A 20,386-nucleotide genomic window follows, 5' to 3' on the forward strand; every position below is an offset into this window, starting at 1 on the left:
CATGGCCCCTCCCGTTCAACAAGAAAAATATATAATATGTAAGGATTAGGGCGTTACCAGACATTCAAGACTTGAGGAAAGACAATGATATAAGGTACTTGACCATAATGTACACTTTGCATTCCTTTTTTCTTTCCAACACATAACTTCTACTTTCTGCAAGAAGTTGGTCTGAATTATCTTCTTTTCGACAAGATCGGTTATAAGACTTCGTGAGCTGTAAACTCAAGTAAATTGAAGTTGAAAACTGAAGTAACTTCAGCCGAATCAGACCCCAGAATGATAAAATAAAACACTTGAAAATATATAACCTTAAAGATGTTTTAGTCTGTCGAACATAAAATACACTACAAGATACGTGGAAAATAAAACATTTTAATCATAACAGGATGATGTGTTTCGTTCTACAAGAACATCCTCAGATTTTATCAAATCAGTTTTATATCACGCGTGTAAATGTACAAAATTGGTTACGTTATGTAAACGTGAAGGATTATGAACAAGTGCAAAAGAACATTCGAATGTTAAAAATCTGTGTTCAGCATCTTAATAAATTCAAAAATGTTTTCTGAACTTAGTGCAGCCTGGCTGCCATACGCCTTGGACTGAGCTAGGCCGCACCTTGCAACTTGCTGACATAAACCGGCTTGGTTTTAAGTGGAATGTGGTTCGAGGCTGATACTTTTCTTTTCCAGGTATGTTATAGTGTTTTCATAACTTTGTATTTTGTGTCCAATAGACTGAAAAGATTCAAAGGTTATATTATTAAAACCTTTAATAATAATAATAATAATAATAATAATAATAATAATAATAATAATAATAATAATAATAATAATAATATTTAATGCAGCCAATGGCCATATTTTTTTTTCAAAATCTTCCTCCACTTGGAGGTTGCCAAAGACAAAGAATACACAAACAATTTCGTTCAAAAATAAAATAAATTATGTGTCAATCTGGCGACCCTCAGTCTCGCGAGTATAGGTGGTGTCCGAGTATCAAAAGAACCCCTGAGCGCTTTCAGCCCCCAGTCGATGAACTCCTTGGTACTGATATTAAAGGTCTTCATCAGTTCTATCGTCTAGCCATAGTGGTCAATGTATAGTTCTATAGTTCATATAGCACTTAACTATTACAGAATTTTGTCAGCGAGATTTGTCTGCTTTTGACAAAGTCGAAACTGAAATAATTGGCTTCAATGTTAATAAACTTTAAAATGTGCCTATCTGTTTCGTCTTCGAAACGCAATAGTCAGAACTATGTTCTGTTCAAAGCAAGCTAGTGCGAAGTAATATGTGATTAGTGATATCGTTTTCATAACCACGGGATAATTAGTAGCCTATTACGTGTAAACTGATCCGCAGGGTCGTGACTAATTTCAGCATTTGATTGGCTGGGATTCAATCTGCGGCACCGTGTGAAAAGCCAGTAATGCAGGTGCTCGGCTATCATGTTGCTTTCTTTCAGTTTCCTAACTCAGTTATCGCCGGCCCCGTGGTGCAGGGATAGCGTGCCTTGCCTCATACCCCGGGCTCGATTCCCGGCCAGGTCAGGGATTTTGACGTGGATCTGAGGGCTGGTTCGAGGTCCACTCATCCTACGTGATTACAATTGAGGCGTCTTCTGACGGTGAGATGGCGGCTCCGGTCTAGAAAGCTAAAAATATCGGCCGAGAGGATTCGTCGTCCTGAGCATATAACGCCTGCAGGCCGTAGGGCTGAGCAGCGCTGGATTGGTAAGCTAAGGCCCTGCGGGGCTGTTGCACCATAGGGTTTTTTTTTTGTTTTTTTCTCTAATGGCTTTACGTCGCACCGACACAGATAGGTCTTATGGCGACGATGGGATAGGAAAGGCCTAGGAGTTGGAAGGAAGCGCCCGTGGCCTTAATTAAGGTACAACCCCAGCATTTACCTGGTGTGAAAATGGAAAACCACGGAAAACCATCTTCAGGGCTGCCGATAGTGGGATTCGAACCTACTATCTCCCGAATGCAAGGGTTTGGTTTGGTGTTAAGTCAGTCATCACTCAGGAGCTCACAGCGAGGGCACAGCACGTACCTGTTCCACGTTCTTTCCGTATTTCCTTCGTATCCACCGACCTTTAATCAGCTCATGTTCTCTCCCTACCCTTACGGCACAATTTTAACAAGGCCTAGTAGGTTTCTTTTTAACGCCTATCATGGTCCTCGTCTTTAATAATAATGTTATTTATTTTAGCGTCTCACTAACTATTCTTTTACGGTTTTCGGAGACGCCGAAGTGTCGGAATTTAGTCCAGCAGGAGTTATTCTACGTGCCAGTAAATCTACCGACACGAGGCTGACGCATTTGAGCACCTTCAAATACCACCGGATTTAGCCAGGATCGAACCTGCCAAGTTGGGGTCGGAAGGCCAGCGTCTCAATCGTCTGAGCCACTCAGCCCGGCCTTTGACTTCCTTTCACCGATATAGTCATAGTTAGAAGTTTTGTACCTACACATCTTCCTCCTATGATTAGTATTAAGAAGGGCTGATAATCTCGTTGTTTTGCCCACTACAAGAAAAAACGACCACCTCTACAACCACTCAGTTCCTAGAAGGCATGTTTTATTTTCACTTGCAGTAAATGTACCGAGCGAGTTGGCCGTCCGGTTAGAAGCGTGCATCTGTGGGCTTGCATTCGGGATATAGTGGGTTCGAACCCCACTGTCGGCAGCCCTGAAGATGGTTTTCCGTGGTTCCCTATTTTCACATCACGCAAATGCTGGGGCAGTATTTTAGGCCACGGCCGATTCCTTCCCACTCCTAGCCCTTTCCTATCCCATCGTCACCATAAGTCCTATTTGTGTCGGTCCGTCGTAAAGCAACTAGTAATTGCAGTAAATGTTAGTAGTGTACGAAATAAACTTAAATGAACAGGCTGGCATATTTGAGCACCTTCAAATACTACCAGGCTCGTAGGTTCAGAAGATAAATGCATAGGCTATATATTCTGAACCACTCAGCCCGACATGTACGTAAGGTAAGTCCTCAGCCCAAAGGTTGTTTGCATCCCCAGCAATTCCGCCATCAACTGTCGTGGAAAGAACTGGCTTCGCTGAACAGCCGTAGGAAAAGATAGTTTCCTCAGTGAGGCAGTGGGTATTATATATCAGTTTACCAAACTCAATGAAATAAATAAACTATCTTAGCCTATAAGTAGAATAGATGATGCTTATGATGATGCTTGTTTAAAGGGACCTAACATCTAGGTCATCGGCCCAAGTAGAATAGAAATCGAACTTACAATGTTACACTTGTACCAGGAACGACATTTTCCCCTCGCCTAGTTTGTCCTCTTTAAATAATAATAATAATAATAATAATAATAATAATAATAATAATAATAATAATAATAATAATAATAATAATAATAATAATAATAATAATCTAGAACACTGTTAATAATAACTAGGCTACTACTTTAAACTGATGCAACAAAAATTACAATAAGGAAAAATTATTAACAATAACAGTAATAGTGTTAATAAAATAATCAAACCTAGTGATATTAAGGAAACATATATACAAAAACAAGTCATATCACCCACATACATAAAACGTCCATAAAAAGGTATGAATATTAAGCACTTGATATAGGCCTACTAATTGAAAGTTTCAAAAATATATAGATTTTAATAAGATACCGAAATATCGCCTTCGATTGAGAGGTGAAGAGATGGAATAGTAAGACGAAGTTAATGTCGTTACTATAAATATGAATAAATGAGTATTTCTCCCTGTGATGACCTGGACAGTGAATGAATTTATGAAACGGAAATTAAGAAGAACTCAAAGAGACACGGAAAGGTCTATGTTTGGATTTACAAGAAAGAATAAAAAGAGTGTTGTTGATATGAGAGCAGTCACAAATGTTAGTGACATCATCAACAGTATCCACCTTGAAATGGCAGTGGGCAGGGCGTTTAGCCCGAAGAAAGGAAGATATATGTATCAAGGTTGTTCTTGAATGGAGCCCAAGAGACTGACAGAGGCCAAGAGAAAGTTCAGCAGATCGTTGGGTTAAGGACATCCGAATGATCGCCGGATTCAACTTGCAAAACACTGCTCAAGATCGCTAGGTGTGGAGAAGACTACTAAACACTGTCCTGAATTGCAGACTTCAAGAGGGTTCGAACCCCACTGTCGGCAGCCCTGAACGTGGTTTTCCGTGGTTTCCCATTTTCATAGCAGGCAAATGCTGGAACTGTTCCTTAATTAAGGTCAGGACCGCTTACTTTCCACTCCTAGCCCCTTCCTAACCCATCGTCGCCGTGAGACCTACCGGTGTGACGTAAAGCTACTTGTAAGAAAAAAAGAAATACTACAAGGGGCCACATCATTCACTGATAGTACTGGCCGCTTGTTACCGTGAACACTTCTATAACAAAGGACAGTAATAGACACAGTGATAAATTATTTTGTCCAGTTCCTTGTTGAATTATCAGTGTAGAGGTTACAGGGCTCCGGCTATCGTTCCAGACTAGACTTAAGCCATGTCTGATTAGCTCCCCTGGCTCGGGGACTCGGTGTTTGTGTTCATCAGAATACAACTCACCACACTAGCAGCCAGACTGCCTGGTGGCCGTTATCCTTAAGGCGTCACCGTGGTTAGCCGGCTCAGTCCCGTTGGTGAAAATAAATTTCACCTTCCAAATTGTTGATCGGCAGGGTAAGAGAGGTCTAATCACTAACTTGCGTGCAAAATTCCTGGATTCAATTCCAAACCTCTCCGCAGCGATCACATGGAGTGAGTGCGTATGGTAAGTTAAACCTCGAGCAGGCCTGTTGGTGCTTTTCGATAGGAGTAGGCTATGTGCCGGCACCGGGTTTCACCCTCTCCCTTCCTACTATGGCGTATCACGTTATTAATTTCAACCCATTAACTCCTCTGATGAGGTTGTCGTCAGGAAGGGCATTCGGTCGTAAAAACTCACTAAGAAAACTCACTTCACTATATAGGCCTACTCATCCTCGCAGAGAAACGAGACAAGGGTTGGACAAGAACACTATAGCCTACTACCAACCACCGCAGAGGCAAGTAATAGTGAATACATCCCTCCACATAGGGTTGATGTCAGGAAGTCCATTGGGCCATAAAACTGAACTTAGTCCACTTTTCTTTGCTAGTGGCTTTACGTCGCGCCAACACAGGTCTTATGGCGACGATGGGATAGGAAAGGCCTAGGAGTTCGAAGGAAGCGGCCGTGGCCTTAATTAAGGTACAGCCCCAGCATTTGCCTGGTGTGAAAATGGGAAACCACTGAAAACCATCTTCAGGGCTGCCGATAGTGGGATTCGAACCTACTATCTCCCGGATGCAAGCTCACAGCCGCACGCCTCTGTCCGCACGGCCAACTCGTCCGGTAATCCACATTTAGTGATGACTCCAAGTAATTGGGGAAATCAGGGAAGGGGGACAACTAATATACTTATATTATCATTTCAGGCAATGTTCAGCAAATTAACTGTTGTAAAATCCTTTAATGAGTACATTAATATCACCAGAGATGCATGAGCAGACTAATAAACAAATGTTTGAAAGAACTAGACTTACATGACGGAAACTCCATCATATCTAAAAATAACTGATGACATGCGAGGACATTTCAGGAGAGAAGAATTTAAAACTTGGTGTCACTAAGTACTCACGGTAAAAATGTAATTCTCTGAGAAGACTGCTCTTTAGCTAACAGATGGTTAAAAACATAAAAGGAATCAGCAGTTTTGAATGGGGAGACGCAATCAAACAACACTCTATTGCTGACAACGGATGTGCAAGAATCGATGCTATCACTGAGAAAAACAAGTCGGGTTTCATCAATGACCCATCCATACGATCTGAAATAGACTCTGAACACAGTCACAAGAACTTGGTCGTGACGGAAAGACCACATGTGATCTGATAGTAGAATACTTCAAACAGGAGTACGTTTAGGAGAAAGTATCTGTCCTTGGTTTCATGATTGGTAATCGTGGAACTATTCCAAAGATATTCCTAAATATTTGAAAGTCAGTTTTAATTTCTTAACAATTAAGCATTGAAAAATTCAATAAGAATTCTTCGAGGTCATTTATTTATAAAGAATAACTATGTATGGAAATAGAAAACTTAAATTTAGCGAATAATTAAACATGTTTTTCGTGTTAGTTATGTTATAAATTTTACAAATGGAATGCTTCGTCAAATGGCAGTCTGCAATGACAGTAGTACTTGCCTGCGTCTCGGTGAGCATGAGGCTAGTGGCGACTTCGAAGCGCTTCGGTCGGGACAGGTACTTGTTCTGTCGGAACTGCTTCTCCAGTTCCAGCAGCTGTTGACTCGTGAAGGCGGTACGCGGCCGTCGAGTCTTCCCAAGCAGCGCGTGCTGGGGACCGCAGCCTGCAACATTCCACATCAAAATTCACTTCGGGCACACAGGACGTGACACATGACTGTATTTGTCACTGCAGGAATCATCAACAAGTAAAGAGGGATCTCATTGATACCAGTTACCTACAAGATATTATTCAAGGCCTTATTGAATAGAGCCGAACCTCAATTGGGGGAATACCAGTGTAGTTTCAGAAAAGGACGTTCTTGTGCTGAACAGATCCTGAACTTGAAGTCGGTATTAATGTAAAGTAAACTAGCGGGAAAAAAGTATGTATTTACCTCTGTTGGCGTAAAGAAGGCATAAGACTCAATAACAGAACTACCCTCACGAGAATTCTGCAAGGAAATGGGCCTGGACCGGAAGACGGACAGCCTTATTCAAAAGACCGTGAGTAAAACACGATCACGAGTGAAATTCAGAGGAACTCTTTCGGAAAGTTTCGAAATAAAGTCAGGAGTTAGACAGGAAGACGGACTTTCCCCCTTCTCGTCAACTGTGCATTGGACAAAGTCACCAGAGAGTGGCGGAAAGAACTGGAAGGTACCAAGCGGTATTTACCTCGGACGCAAACTGAAGGGACTTGTAGTAGACTGTTTGGCGTTCGTAGATGACCTAACACGTCTGGCGAACTCAGTGGAAGTAGCAGTGAAACAAGCTCAATGCACTTAAACACCAGGCTGCCAAGGTGGGATTAGGTGTCCCTAGAAAGGAGAAAATACTTCACCAAATTCAGTGATACTCCCAGCGAACTACAGTTGGAACAGGGCCCGATTGAGAAAGTCAACAATTACGTACCTGGGAGAATGCTTGGGACTCAGTATGTCAGATGAGGTATCAAAATGCGCCGCAGAATGCTTGATACTGAACAAGAAAGGATTGTTGGACAGACTGGAAGTCCAGGTGAGGAAGATGTTGAGAAAGATACTAGGACCGACCAAAGAAAATGGCGAGTACAGAAGGTGACCAAACCAGGAGCTGTACAGTTATACTGCAAAAAGTCACGAATGTAGCTAGGAAGAGGCGTCTGACCTTCTATGGACATGTCACGAGGATGAACCCAACCAGGATGACCTACCAGCTTTTCAGCTACTGGCAGAACAGGAACCTTGGCTAACAGAAGTGAAGAAAGACATACAGGAACTGGGAGTAACTGAAAACGACATCTGAAACCGAGCACCTTTCAGAAGAATAATCAAACAGAAGAGGTTTCAGGACAGACCATCATGTAACAAGACAGACGCCCTCTGGACAAAAGAAAGAAGGGAGAAACATAGCCAGAAAATGCGCGAGTACTGGGCAAAAGTCAATTCCCTAAGTGGACAAGTTGAACATCGTGGTCCTCAGGTGGCCCATTAGAAGTGGTAATAATAATAATAATAATAATAATAATAATAATAATAATAATAATAATAATAATAATAAAATGAAATGGCGTATGACTTTTAGTGCCGGGAGGTCCGAGGACAAGTTCGGCTCGCCAGGTGCAGGTCATTTGAGTTGACACCCATAGGCGACCTGCGCGTCGTGATGAGGATGACATGATGATGAAGACGACACATACACCCAGCCCCAGTGCCAGCGAAATTAACCAATTATGGTTAAAATTCCCGACCCTGCCGGAAATCGAACCCGGGACCACTATGACAAAGGGCCAGCACTATAGTCATTTAGCCATGGAGCCGGACATAATAATAATAATAATAATAATAATAATAATAATACCACAGTAACTATAACCGACGTTCTTTATGCAGTGGAAACCGTCACCATCAAAGAAACTAGAGCTAAACGAAAGAACCATTCAGAGAAAGATGCCACTGACTAAACGAGGAACTATACCCTGAACAAAAACCCTTAATGAACGTCATTATAATAATGTTATTTGCTTTACGTCCCACTAACTACTTTTACGATTTTCGGAGGACGTCATTATCAAAAGACACCTTAGATTTTATGGACGGCCATAAAGGATGGAAGAATCGTAAAAAATCAAGCTTGTAGTTTTACATGACTGTTGATATTGGGGTCGTAGTGATAGGACCTCCGGGTTTACATAGAATTCGAACCACAGGAACGAGAGTTTTCATTTTAAAAATCCCACACTAAAGATAATCAGAACTACGCAGCATAATCCACAGAGCCAACTCTCGTAAGAAAATAACATCCCTTTCATACAAACAGGTCAAAAAAGAGATGCTGAAGCTTCCAACATCCCAGAAATACTACGACATAAAAGCTTTCTGAAAACTGATACCAGAAAAATCGAATTTAGGAATAGACGAGGGAGGTTAGAAGAAGCTAAACTACAACAAAGCCAAAGAAGGAGAGAGATATCATATAGACGAGGGAAAAGCTATCAAGAATGCATATGCAGCCCCAGCAATCTAAACTTTAAATCATTTTGATAAAAACTCGTAGTCCATACTTGGCTCATATAATAATAATAATAATAATAATAATAATAATAATAATAATAATAATAATAATAATAATAATAATAAATTGTACCGGGTGGTACACCTCAACTCCGCACATTGAAAAGAAGCGCCTTAAAGAACGCTATCTCTCATACACATCTTGAAACAGCTACGGCATGAAGTTGGTATATTGACCAGAAGATGTCACCATTGAATTATGGAGTAATTGTGTTATTGTGAAGTTGCCTAAACTGTCTGTATTTATTGGTTTTGTTGTGGTTTACGTCAAGAAGTTTGAACCTTTTTCCATAGATGTCGTTACAAAAACTGAGGTAATGCACTCTGGTGCAAGGTAAAAGAATTAATGATTTAAAGAAGTTTTGTGTCATTATGTTTTTTCAACTAAATTAAATTTCATTTATTTTGCTATTTCAAGGTTTGCAACTCTTCTTTCTCATTCCGCCAGTTTTTTAATCTGGCCAATCACTAATTTTCTGTAAATACTTTTCATCCAATCACTGGCTTTTTGTAGGTTTTTGGTTTACCCAATAAAAATGAGAGGGTGTGTCCGGATTTAGTCCAGAACCCTCTCGAACCGTCCCCTCGGGTATATAACCTGAGGCTTTTCTGGCTACCTTGTCTTTTGATCGCCGAATTTCTGAGAGTGTGTGTGTGTGTTAAGACAGGAGGCGAGGTGCCTCACTCTTCGCCAGGCAGTTCATCAGCCCAGGTAATGGCCACCAGTCATATCTCTCGGTAGCTACCTCCGCAGGCTTACACGAGGGAAAGGTTCGAATTTCTAACTATGTAACCACCTGTTTTCTAAAACGTAAATTTCCTTTCGGCTAATATAAAATTACATAAAGTCTTAAACTGTAAATCGGGGATGGAGAGTGCGTTACCCTCTCCAGTTCCCCTTCAACTTAGTTTGAGGTGACTACGATTTTGTAACTGTTTCTCTTTTCTGTAAAGCGTTTAATTAACCTTCATTCTAGTCACCTCAGTAGCTTGGGATTAGACTCTGCATCATCGGGCCGAGAGCCCAATTAGGGTTTTATATTTAATTTTCTAGAAGCGCAAGTGTACGCCTCCATTCATTTTGTGTTCGGGCCGGTAATTTAACCTGTTTTTCTTTTCCACGAAGGCCCAGTAGTTTGGGCACTAGTTACCTCTGTGTACTAAATAGTAAAATTGCAAGTTGGGCCTAGAGAGGCCAGAAATTTGTAAGATTTTTGTAAAAAATTGGGAGCGCAGTCTCCTTCGTTAATGTTGGAGAGCATGTAAGCTCTTCTCCGAGATTGCTGTAATATCGAGGGGGCCTTTGGAAGGCCGTATTTGTAACATTTCGAGCAAGGGGCTCTTGCTTTGGGAGAATTCTCCTAGTTTATGTAAACGCTAATTGGCGATATTGTAAAGTTGGAAATTAGGGGCTTGAAGCCCAAATCGGTTAAATTTCCTATTCTTAGCTTTTCCAATTCTTGTATCAAGATTGTTATTGTACCTGATCTTTCTTTCGTTCACCTAGTGAAGAAGCTTGTTAAGTTTCAAATTTGAAAAGAAATATAACCTTCATTTTTAAAGTTTTAAGTTAGTCTTTGATATAGAAGATAGACTCATTCCACCCAGCACCTTCTTTCACCTCTTTCTGCTTCACGAAAATACGGTAATAATAATAATAATAATAATAATAATAATAATAATAATAATAATAATAATAATAATAATAATAATAATCATGCGTATATTTACCGTAATTCAATTCTTTCAGTGTACTTTTATGAGGTTACCAGAATTCCGGCCTGCAAACTAGAGTTATAAGTCTCTGACATTAAAAAGTCTAGTGCCTTATCGAAACCCGGATGTTGGCGTCCTAGTCGTGCCCCTAACGAAGCCAGTGACCACTAATCAGGTATCCTGAGCCGGAGTTTACATGGGGTTGTGTGGCCGCTACTTCCTCTTCTTCCCTAGCAAACGGCACGTGGGCTACCCATTCAAGTGGTGACTACGCCCAACGTTGCTTAACTTCAGAGATCTCACGGATCCAGTATTTCAACATGGTTAATCCGTTGGCCTCAGACATTTAAGCACTCTTGAATGCGAACCGATTGAGCCTGGATTCGAAGCCAGCACACTGGCAGTTTCAAGAGACTTAATTTAGTGATCATAACTATAGAAAATCCAGTTTTACGGGGAATACGTACCCCAGTGATGTGACAAAGATTCCACATACACTGCCTAGCATTAGAAACACGCCCGTTTGCCCAAGAAGGCAGTGACGATGTTATTCGGCTATCTTTCCCCGTCCCACGTTACTAACGTGAGCACTCACACCTTTCCTCTCCCACATCTCTTGGTCGAATCGTGTTCTTTTTTAATAGGTTACTGTTAAGTTTACGAGATGCAGGAAGTGTTTTATTTGTACTTCTTTTATGGCCCGTCCTGTTCTTCAGTCTCAATCTTCGATAGTTGCAATCTCGTCATCTATCGACATTATAAGAGGTTGATCATATCTACTAGCGAATTGGCATATTAACTAGTCCTTTTTGGAGTACAATTTCGAGACCCCGGCATCTTTGAAGATCGTCATCTTTTAGAACGATGCTAAATTATTTTCATTCGGACTCCTTGGCTCAGCCCTCAGCATGGAGGCTGGCCCAGTCCGGTGGTATCTGAAGGTGTTCAAATATGTCAGCCTCGTTTCGGTAGATTTACTGGCATGTAAAACATTCTGAGGGACTAAATTCCGGCGCTACGGCGTCTCCGAAAACCGTAAAAGTGGTCAGTGGGACGTAAAGCAAATAATATTATTTATTGTTATTTAGCATCGAGGCCTTCGGTTCAGAGGATCCCGGGTTAAATTCCCGGCCAGGACGGACATTGTATCGCGTCTGCTTAATTGCTCTGACTCAGAGACCAGATAGGCCTATTTGTGTTTGTCCCAATGCACTGCTGTTCATACACACACAACCAACCACGTCAATGAATATATTCCGTAGATAGTTTTGACTTCAGGAAGGGCATCTGGTCGTAAAACAGGGACACGTCCTCATGTGTGACACGGTTTGCACTTGTGACCCCCAGGATGTGGAAAAAGCGGCAGATTATTATTATTATTATTATTATTATTATTATTATTATTATTATTATTATTATTATTATTATTATTATTATTATTATTATTATTATTATTATTATTATTATTATGCTTTCAAATAATTCGCCATAATATCCGAATTTTGACTCTTACAGAGATTGTCCAACGTTCCAGCAACGGGTGTCTGTTAAAGGAGCAGGTATATCTTATGTCAAAGAATTTCAATTTTTTCTTTACAGAATGTATCCTTCTTTAATCCTGTGAAAAATATATTACCTCCCCTACTTCAAAATGTATGTTTTTAAATGTCCATATATGCCACTTGCTATGTCCTCAGTCACGTGTTTGTTTGTCATTTTCAGTAACTTTTCACCAAAATGCAAAAATTTTGCTTTACGTCGCACCGACACAGATATGTCTTAAGGCGACGATGGGAGAGGAAAGGCGTGGGAGTGGGAAGGAAGCGACCGTAGCCTTAAGGTACAGCCCCAGCATTTGTCTGGTGTGAAAATGGGAAAGTTGGGTTCGAACCTACTATCCCCCGGATGCAAACTCACTGCTACGCGCCCTTAACCGTACGGCCAACTCGCCCGGTGATTACGGTATTTGATCGATAGTTTAGTACATACAATTTATATTAAAACATAGACTACTCTAGGCCCTATTCTTTGACAGAAGTAATTACACTTTTTAGAATAACAAGTAGCGCAAGAAATGAAATAAACCGAGTGAGTTGACTGCTCGGTTCGGCTCACGTAGCTGTGAGTTTGCATTTCGGAATTGGTGAATTTGGACGCCATTTCAGCATCCCTCCGTGGTTTCCCATTTTCACGCCAGGCAAATGTTGCGGCCGGTTCCTTTCCACTGAGGCGCCTATCTGACGGTGAGATGGCGGCCCCGGTCTAGAAAGCCAAGAATAACGGCCGAGAGGATTCGTCGTGCTGACCACACGACACCTCGTAATCCGCAGGCCTTCGGGCTGAGCAGCGGTCGCTTGGTAGGCCATGGCCCTTAGTGCCGTTACGCCATGAAGCTTAGTTTTTAAATTTCAAACAAGAGGACAAAGAAGAGAATGGCGGGATTAAAATGGCAATGGGTTGAACATGTGCCTGGACAAGTGCCCAATAGATGGAACCCTAGGATTGTTCATTATACGTATAGAATCACTGTAGTTCACCACTGACGGTGATAACAAAGGAGGAAAGTGGGAAGACAACAGAAGAGATTGTGATAGTACATATATCACACCCCAGAATTATACGTAGAAGGTAGAGATATTATTGTCAGTATTCAATTTATTATTTTTATTATTATTATTATTATTATTATTATTATTATTATTATTATCGGTATTTCATTTGTATGTTTTGTCATTTATATTTATAAGCTGGAAGATATCCACATATGTAGGTATGAGTAATTTGTTTTACATGAGTGGGAAAACATTGCTTTAATAACTCTGGTAATTTGAATGAGTCATATGGATACCCCAGTGTGTGTTGTGATGTACTTGTGTCAGGAAATTCCATTAGTCATGTATATATCCCAGCCTGATGAGATGAGCTTGTTGTTGTATTAGGAAAGTTTGGTGATTCATGGAATATACCCCAGAGTTTGTTATTGTCTTGGGAGGAAGAAGTAGTTCAGGGCTTGGTCTTGACAAGAGGTTCACTCATGATTGGTGGGCAAGCACCAATCCAGACGTCTCATCTGAGAGGAGGGGGATGTTGATGTCTATAAAGGTTGATCATACGGCGGCAACCAAGGGGACATTGTATGAAGGAACATTGTAAGGGTGATTGTAAAGGAACGAGAAGGAAGATAACTACAAGCAGTAACACTATATGAAGGAACGACAACTGACACACTGTACGAGTAGGAAGTGGTGCTGATACACGGTACTGGAGTGACACGGCTGCAATGGACTGGACTTCAAACGTTCGTGGAGCGTAGTCTTGTTATGTTCGTGGAAAGTGGATGATTGTGGAGAGTGCTTGCGCATTAAGTATTGTAGCACTTGTGGCGGCCTAGCATTATATGTTGGTGAAAGCTATCTCAGACTTTCCATAATTTATGTTGAGGATCAACAGACGTGTGTATATATCTTTACAAGTGTTAAAATATGTGAACACAGTAGTACAAGGTACAGTATCTGTGTGATGTGATAACTGCCGATTATGAGAATCGGTAAGTCGAATTGATATAGAGACAGTGAAGGGTATTTATCTTCATACATGTACATTGTTCATCGGACTATTTACAAATGGTAACTTAGTTCTCGCTTTCGTTTTCGCACGATTTTCATTATTATTATTATTGTTGTTGTTGTAAATATGGAGTCTTCCAGCAATATTTTATGTGTGTATTATATGTATAATGTTGTATGTTGATGAGGTGCTCATGCACGGAATTTGTTCAGAATATAGTTAGCTATTTTAGAATCAGTGTTATTGATGAACCTAGGTGCATTTCCTACCTAATTAGTCGTTTTCAGGAGGTTAGGTAAGGCCTGCAGCAGATGTACCAGTACGCAGCATTATGTACACGCCCTGGGATATAAAGTTTATCATGCTCTTATCTAAATTCGAGGGATCCATTCTGGTGAACTCTGGCGCCCATACTACGGACATTTCGGTTAATTATGCTTATTAATTTTATTAAGTTTTTGAGTAATTTTATATATATATTTTTATTCATGATTTTATTTATTATTATCATCAAAGAAAGTTACAAGATGGCTTGATGATGTAAGGAAGGTAGCGGAAACACGGTGGTACCAGGTGGCTCAAGATCGAAGCCACTGCAAAATAATGGAAGAGGCCTACATTCAGCAGTGGATGGATAAAATCTTACGAGAAGAAGAAGATTAAATGTAAGTTAGTGAAAAGTATACCTCCCCCTTAAATGCCAACCTACCGGTTCTAACGATCGGGAACACTAACTGGTATGCGGCCACCAGCTGTTCCTCTAGGGACCGACGTAGAGAGGGATGAGGTCACTTACAGGTCCCGAAGGGGACGGGATGGGGCGAAGTGTTGATATTGGCACGGATCAGCTAATTGTCCCCACTCCCACCAGTATATAAATACTTTAAATGCATTAGGTTGTGATGACGTCACGGCTTGCTGAAAGGATCCCATTAGCACTGTTCCCGTGGACAGTCTGTGCTCGTGATGCTCCTGTATCGTGCTCGAAGTCACGAGCACTCTGCAGCTTAGCCAGCATCGGATGACAAGACAGGCTAATGAAGGTGGTACGCGCATTATAAGGACACTGATACAAGTGAATTGTGTTGATATTCAGACTGCAGTAAACTACAAAATATTACATTAAAATAAGAACAATACGATCAAGGTCAACAGTTTTACAGCGAATGGTCTGTTAAGTTTACAATCTAAAAAACAACTTTCGAGGCTTCTTACAAAATATATTCAACAGATCTGTTGGTTTTAAACTGTGTCTCTGAATGTTTATTAACTTTATTGTTAGTTTCTGTTTATTTCATTTTTGTAAAAATTCCATTGGGCGGGGGGGGGGGGGGCAAACCCCCAGTAACCCCTCTCCCACTGGCTACGCCCCTTTTTCACCTGAACAGCTACTGTAGCCTCTTTTCCTCCCCAAAATAAAGGTAAGCAACTTAGTGACGGTTTTAGTTCGATTCCCAGTCAATATAATTATGTGCTTTCTTTCAAATGAAAAGTTACGTTCCTGTGGTTCGGATTCCTTGTAAAACTGGAGTTTCCATGGCTATGACCACGATCTTAGGTCTGTCACGTGATAGAGCCTACTGCAAGACTTTCCGAACATAACCCACTCCTACAGAAAAGTATAGTAAAGAGGGAAAAATACAGTCATACTGGCATGTACCCGCTGCTAATTCAACCGTAAGATGTTTTCAAACTTCAAATCAAAATAAGAAACATTATATCTATTAACACACATACCTTTTACATGTCATTAATTACATTATTTTTAATTAAGTTATATTGTTACTTTCAATTCTCAAGATACCTGGTTGGTGGATTGTACAAAAATGAAATGGCGTATGGATTTCAGTGCAGGGAGTGTCTGAGGGCATGCTCGGCTCGCCAGGAGCAGGTCTTCCGATTTGACAACCGTAGGTGACTGCGCGTCGTGATGAGGATGACATGGTGATGAATACAACACATACACCCAGTCCCCGTGCCAGACAATCAATCAATCAATCAATCAATCAATCAATCAATCAATCAATCAATCAATCAATCAATCAATCAATCAATCAATCAATCAATCAATCAATCAATCAATCAATCAATCAATCAATCAATCACTACTGATCTGCATTTAGGGCAGTCGTCCAGGTGGCAGATTCCCTATCTGTTGTTTCCCTAGCCTCTTCTTAAACGATCCAATCCCTAACCAATGATGGCTGTGATGGCTGAAATTCCTGACCCTTCCGGGAATCGAACCCGGGACAACGTTTGCGAATATCGAGCCTCACAACTTTAAGTAATTGCCCTTGTGCCTTGTTGATGCACAGTGAAACTAAAAAAAGCAGGGAACTGTAGACGGTATATCCGAAGGGAGATTTGAATGTCCAGTCATGATAGTGGCTTCAAGAATATTCGGCGTCAGTTTCTTGACTGAGAATGGTGTTCCGTTGCAGAGGGAAGGAGGATTCATATTCCTGAGAAGGATAGTCGGTGCCACAATCGTCCGCTTCAAGATGTTCAAGGGTACTCCGGGTGTCTCCAAGTCGTTCGAAAACTCTGTCGTGTAGTTGAAATCCTCATCTGCATTAGGCCAACATGTCTTGTCGATAGACACGTCAGTTTGTAGAACACCTGGTAATTCGTGTAAAATGTGCTTGTTGATGACAATGAAAGCTTGTTCTTGTAGCAATCATTGCTCTTTGTCACGGCCATGTGTGGCGTCATCGGTGAAATGCTGTACCCAACTATGACAAAATTTCAGATCTCTGCGCGCCGTAGATTTGGCTGAGCATCGCACATATAGGCTACACACAGGCAAACACTTCTGGAAATTACGAACTGAATATGGTTCCTCGTGTCGGGGACCGAAAATGGCTTCCTGCGCCATGGACGTAAAATGCCTCTTTGACTTATTATGTAGCTTATGTACGTTGCCTAACGACGGTGAATCTATTCATTTAATCCTGGTGACAGTACGTTGAGTTGTTATATCCCAACACACGTTTTCCACCAGTTTTTCATTCGTAACTCACCAACGAACGCGCAAATTAAAAATTCGGTTTCGGGATGCATTTGGTCCTATGTTAAATATTTCAGATCTCTGCGTTCCGTAAATTTGGCTATGCATCGCGCGCGCGCGTGCACAGGCGAAAACTTCCTTTTATTATTATAGATACCTAGTTTATAATTCACGACTAAATTTAGTCATGACTAACTGAAGGACTTATGGAAGCAAAATGAGATATAAAATAACTTTTAACTGAAATCCACACGCACATTTGACGAAAACTTGCATTAAAACAAGCAGTTATTTCGATAGAAACCTCTTCTTCTTCTTCTTCTTCTTCTTCCCAGTTACCTGAGGTCGGCATTTGATATGGATTTGGCTGAGTTTTTCGGCCTGATGCAACCCTACCTAGGAGAATATATTCACTATTGCGTGTTTCTGTGGTGGCTCGTACGTAAATGAATATGCATATCAATAGAAAATATAAATACCCAACTCCCAAGCTGGAGGAATTAACTATATGCAGTTAAAATCCCTGACCCGGTCGGGAATCGAACCCGGTGCCCTCTGAACCGAAGGCAAGTACGCTCACAATTCAACCAAGAAATTTGAACATAGCTATTCCTCAGTTTAATACATAGGTGTAGTATACGGGTGTTACAGTTACAAGTATCTCGTAAGATATGCCTCCGATCCAACATTGTGGGATATACTGTTGTAGCTACACATTTACCTACCAACTCTAAAGAAGCTGGGTCAGTAGCAGAGGCAGCCATTCTTTTAAAGCGAAATAAATATCGATGCATTATCGATAATTACATTTGCTATTGAAACTTTTGGGCCTGAAATTAGGAAACTGCTACAGGACATCACAGATGATTCTCGTGCGACAGAATTTCTCCGGCAGCGCATTGGTATCGCATCTAGTGTCATAGGGATGTTTATTTACTCTCCTACCTTGGAAGGAGTGGTGGTAGTGGTAGTGCTGGTAGTGGTGGCGGTTATTGTTTTAGAGGACGTACAACTGGGCAACCATCCGCTAAACAAACTTGAAAGGAATATTTTATCTTAATTTTCGTGTTGAAAATTATTTTTCAATTATTGTATTCTACTTTTGTTTAAATTCATACACGGCGACAAATTTATCCATTATAAAAATGTATTAAATTAAACTGAGCAGCAATAGAAATTGAAGTTAAATTAAAATAAAATACAGCGGAAACTACATGTACAACAACTGATGATGCTATACAGGATATCCGAAAATTTCCATTGCAAACTCTTAACGCTTGTTGTGGTGATTGAGTAGGCAATACTTTGAGTAGGAAAACATGTCCAGAAACGTGCCATTTCCGTACTACTGTTACAATTTCAAATGCATGTCCAACCCTTATCCCGTTTCTCTACGGGTTCGGGTATGAAGTGAGAAGGATCTTCGTAGCGAGGTTTTACGACAGGATGTCCTTCCTGACGTCATCCTGATCAGAGGAGTTAATGAGATGAAATTAATGATGTGATGATGGTAGAAAGGGAGAAGGTGAAACCCGGTGCCGATACACAGGCTGCTCCTGTCGAATAGCACCATCGGGTCTGCTCAAGGCTTAACATCTCCATCCGACGGACGAATCACCATCAACAACTCCATGTGAATACTGTGGAGAGGTTTGGAATTGAATGCAGACTTTTGGAGCGCAATCTAGTGATCAGAAATTGTATACCACCACTTCTCCTACCGTGCCGGCCAACATTCTGATAGTGCCTGTTCTTCTTTCGACCAAAGGGACTCAGACCGTATAGACTCGACGATCATGGCCACCAGGCAGAGGTGTTCCTGAGCCAGAGTTTCCGGAGTTTACGTGCGGTAGGGTGGCCAGTTCCTTTCCGCTCCTTCATTCCCTTACCCCCCCACCAACAGCGCGTGGCAACTCATCCAACTCCTGACCACGCCCAATGTTGCTTAACTTCGGAGATCTCACGGGATCCGGTGTTTCAACACGGCTACGGCCGTTGGCGCTGGGCGAAGAAGCCATAGTAATATTGTGACTCAGTTAATTACATTTCTTACAAACCAACATTCACTAATTTGGTAGTCTAATAATGCCCAGTGTCAAGGGGAAAAATGTATTCCTTGTATCGCATTAACAAACTGTTCTACGCGAACTTTACAACCTTATTTTCCTTCTTGAAATGATGGCAGCTTCCTGGTCCACTAAAACAGCGTTTCGACATGGTGCCCGCTAACTTCGATGCAAACATTGTACCTAGGAGTCATGTTCTACTTCTCGCACACTCCCTGCTTCTACTCATAAATGTTCTGGATGTGGATCTGCTGATCGCCTGAGTTTGCTCGGCCTAGTTATTTACACCAGTCAGGAGGAAATTCAGCTCCTACTAGTTGTTTTAATTGTGGATCTTCTCACCATATAAAGAACTATCCTCGTTCAGTCACGTCTGATGCCTGTTGAATTGTCCATACAACCAGTAGAAGCGGGAGATCTAAACATTTGATTTAAAATTGTTTAACTGTAGCATTGTACAAGGGTTCCTGTTCAGTTTAAAAGGTTATCTACTCGCTCCCCTCAGCAAACCCTAGAAGTTTGTAATGGGAATTTCGGAACCTCCTGTGCAAAATTTTAGCCAGCTCAAAAGCATCGGATAAACAAGTCCTTCACAGTGCAACTGGATGGAATCAAGATGCAAGAAAAGAGATACAGGATTCTCTCTTCCTCCTCAATCTTCTTCCTTTGACAAGACATGGTGGCGTTCATGCTTTTACTGTCCTGATTTACTTTCTGCAAGTCTGGTGACCTATCGCTATAAGGGTAGGCTCGTGGTAAGATTTCCTCACCAGAGAACGCGTCTGGTCCACCCATCTGATTGAATCTCCGGCTCCATGGTTAAATGGTTAGCGAGCTGGCCTTTGGCCACATGAGTCCCGGGTTCGATTCCCGGCGGGGTCGGGAATTTTAACCATAATTGGTTAATTTCGCTGACACGGGGGCTGGGTGTATGTGTCGTCTTCATCGTCATTTCATCCTCATCACGACGCGCAGGTCGCCTACGGGAGTCAAATTAAAAGATCTGCATCTGGCGAGTCGAACTTGTCCTCGGACACTCCCGGCACTAAAAGGCATACGCCATTTCCATTTCATCTGATTGAATGTCTTCCTCGCGGTCTCTTTCCCTCCACCACAAGTTTGTTCAGGGTGCCTGTTTTTCTGGCGGTGTATCCCAAGTACAGTACTGGAGGTAAGCCTGACTGATCCACTCCAGAA

At 41.4% G+C, this 20,386-nt stretch overlaps 1 protein-coding gene across 1 annotated transcript in view; it reads right to left on the reverse strand.

Annotated features, from left to right (window-relative positions):
- Positions 1–20,386, reverse strand: part of LOC136874876 (motor neuron and pancreas homeobox protein 1) — a 218,715-nt gene that overhangs the window by 14,027 nt on the left and 184,302 nt on the right. Inside the window, exon 2 of the mRNA XM_067148573.2 lies at positions 6,240–6,403. Coding sequence (XP_067004674.1) covers positions 6,240–6,403 — 164 coding nt within the window. The remainder of the gene's footprint in view (positions 1–6,239; positions 6,404–20,386) is intronic.

Source organism: Anabrus simplex, chromosome 5 (assembly GCF_040414725.1).
Source record: "Anabrus simplex isolate iqAnaSimp1 chromosome 5, ASM4041472v1, whole genome shotgun sequence".
Taxonomy (NCBI): Eukaryota; Metazoa; Arthropoda; class Insecta; order Orthoptera; family Tettigoniidae; genus Anabrus; species Anabrus simplex.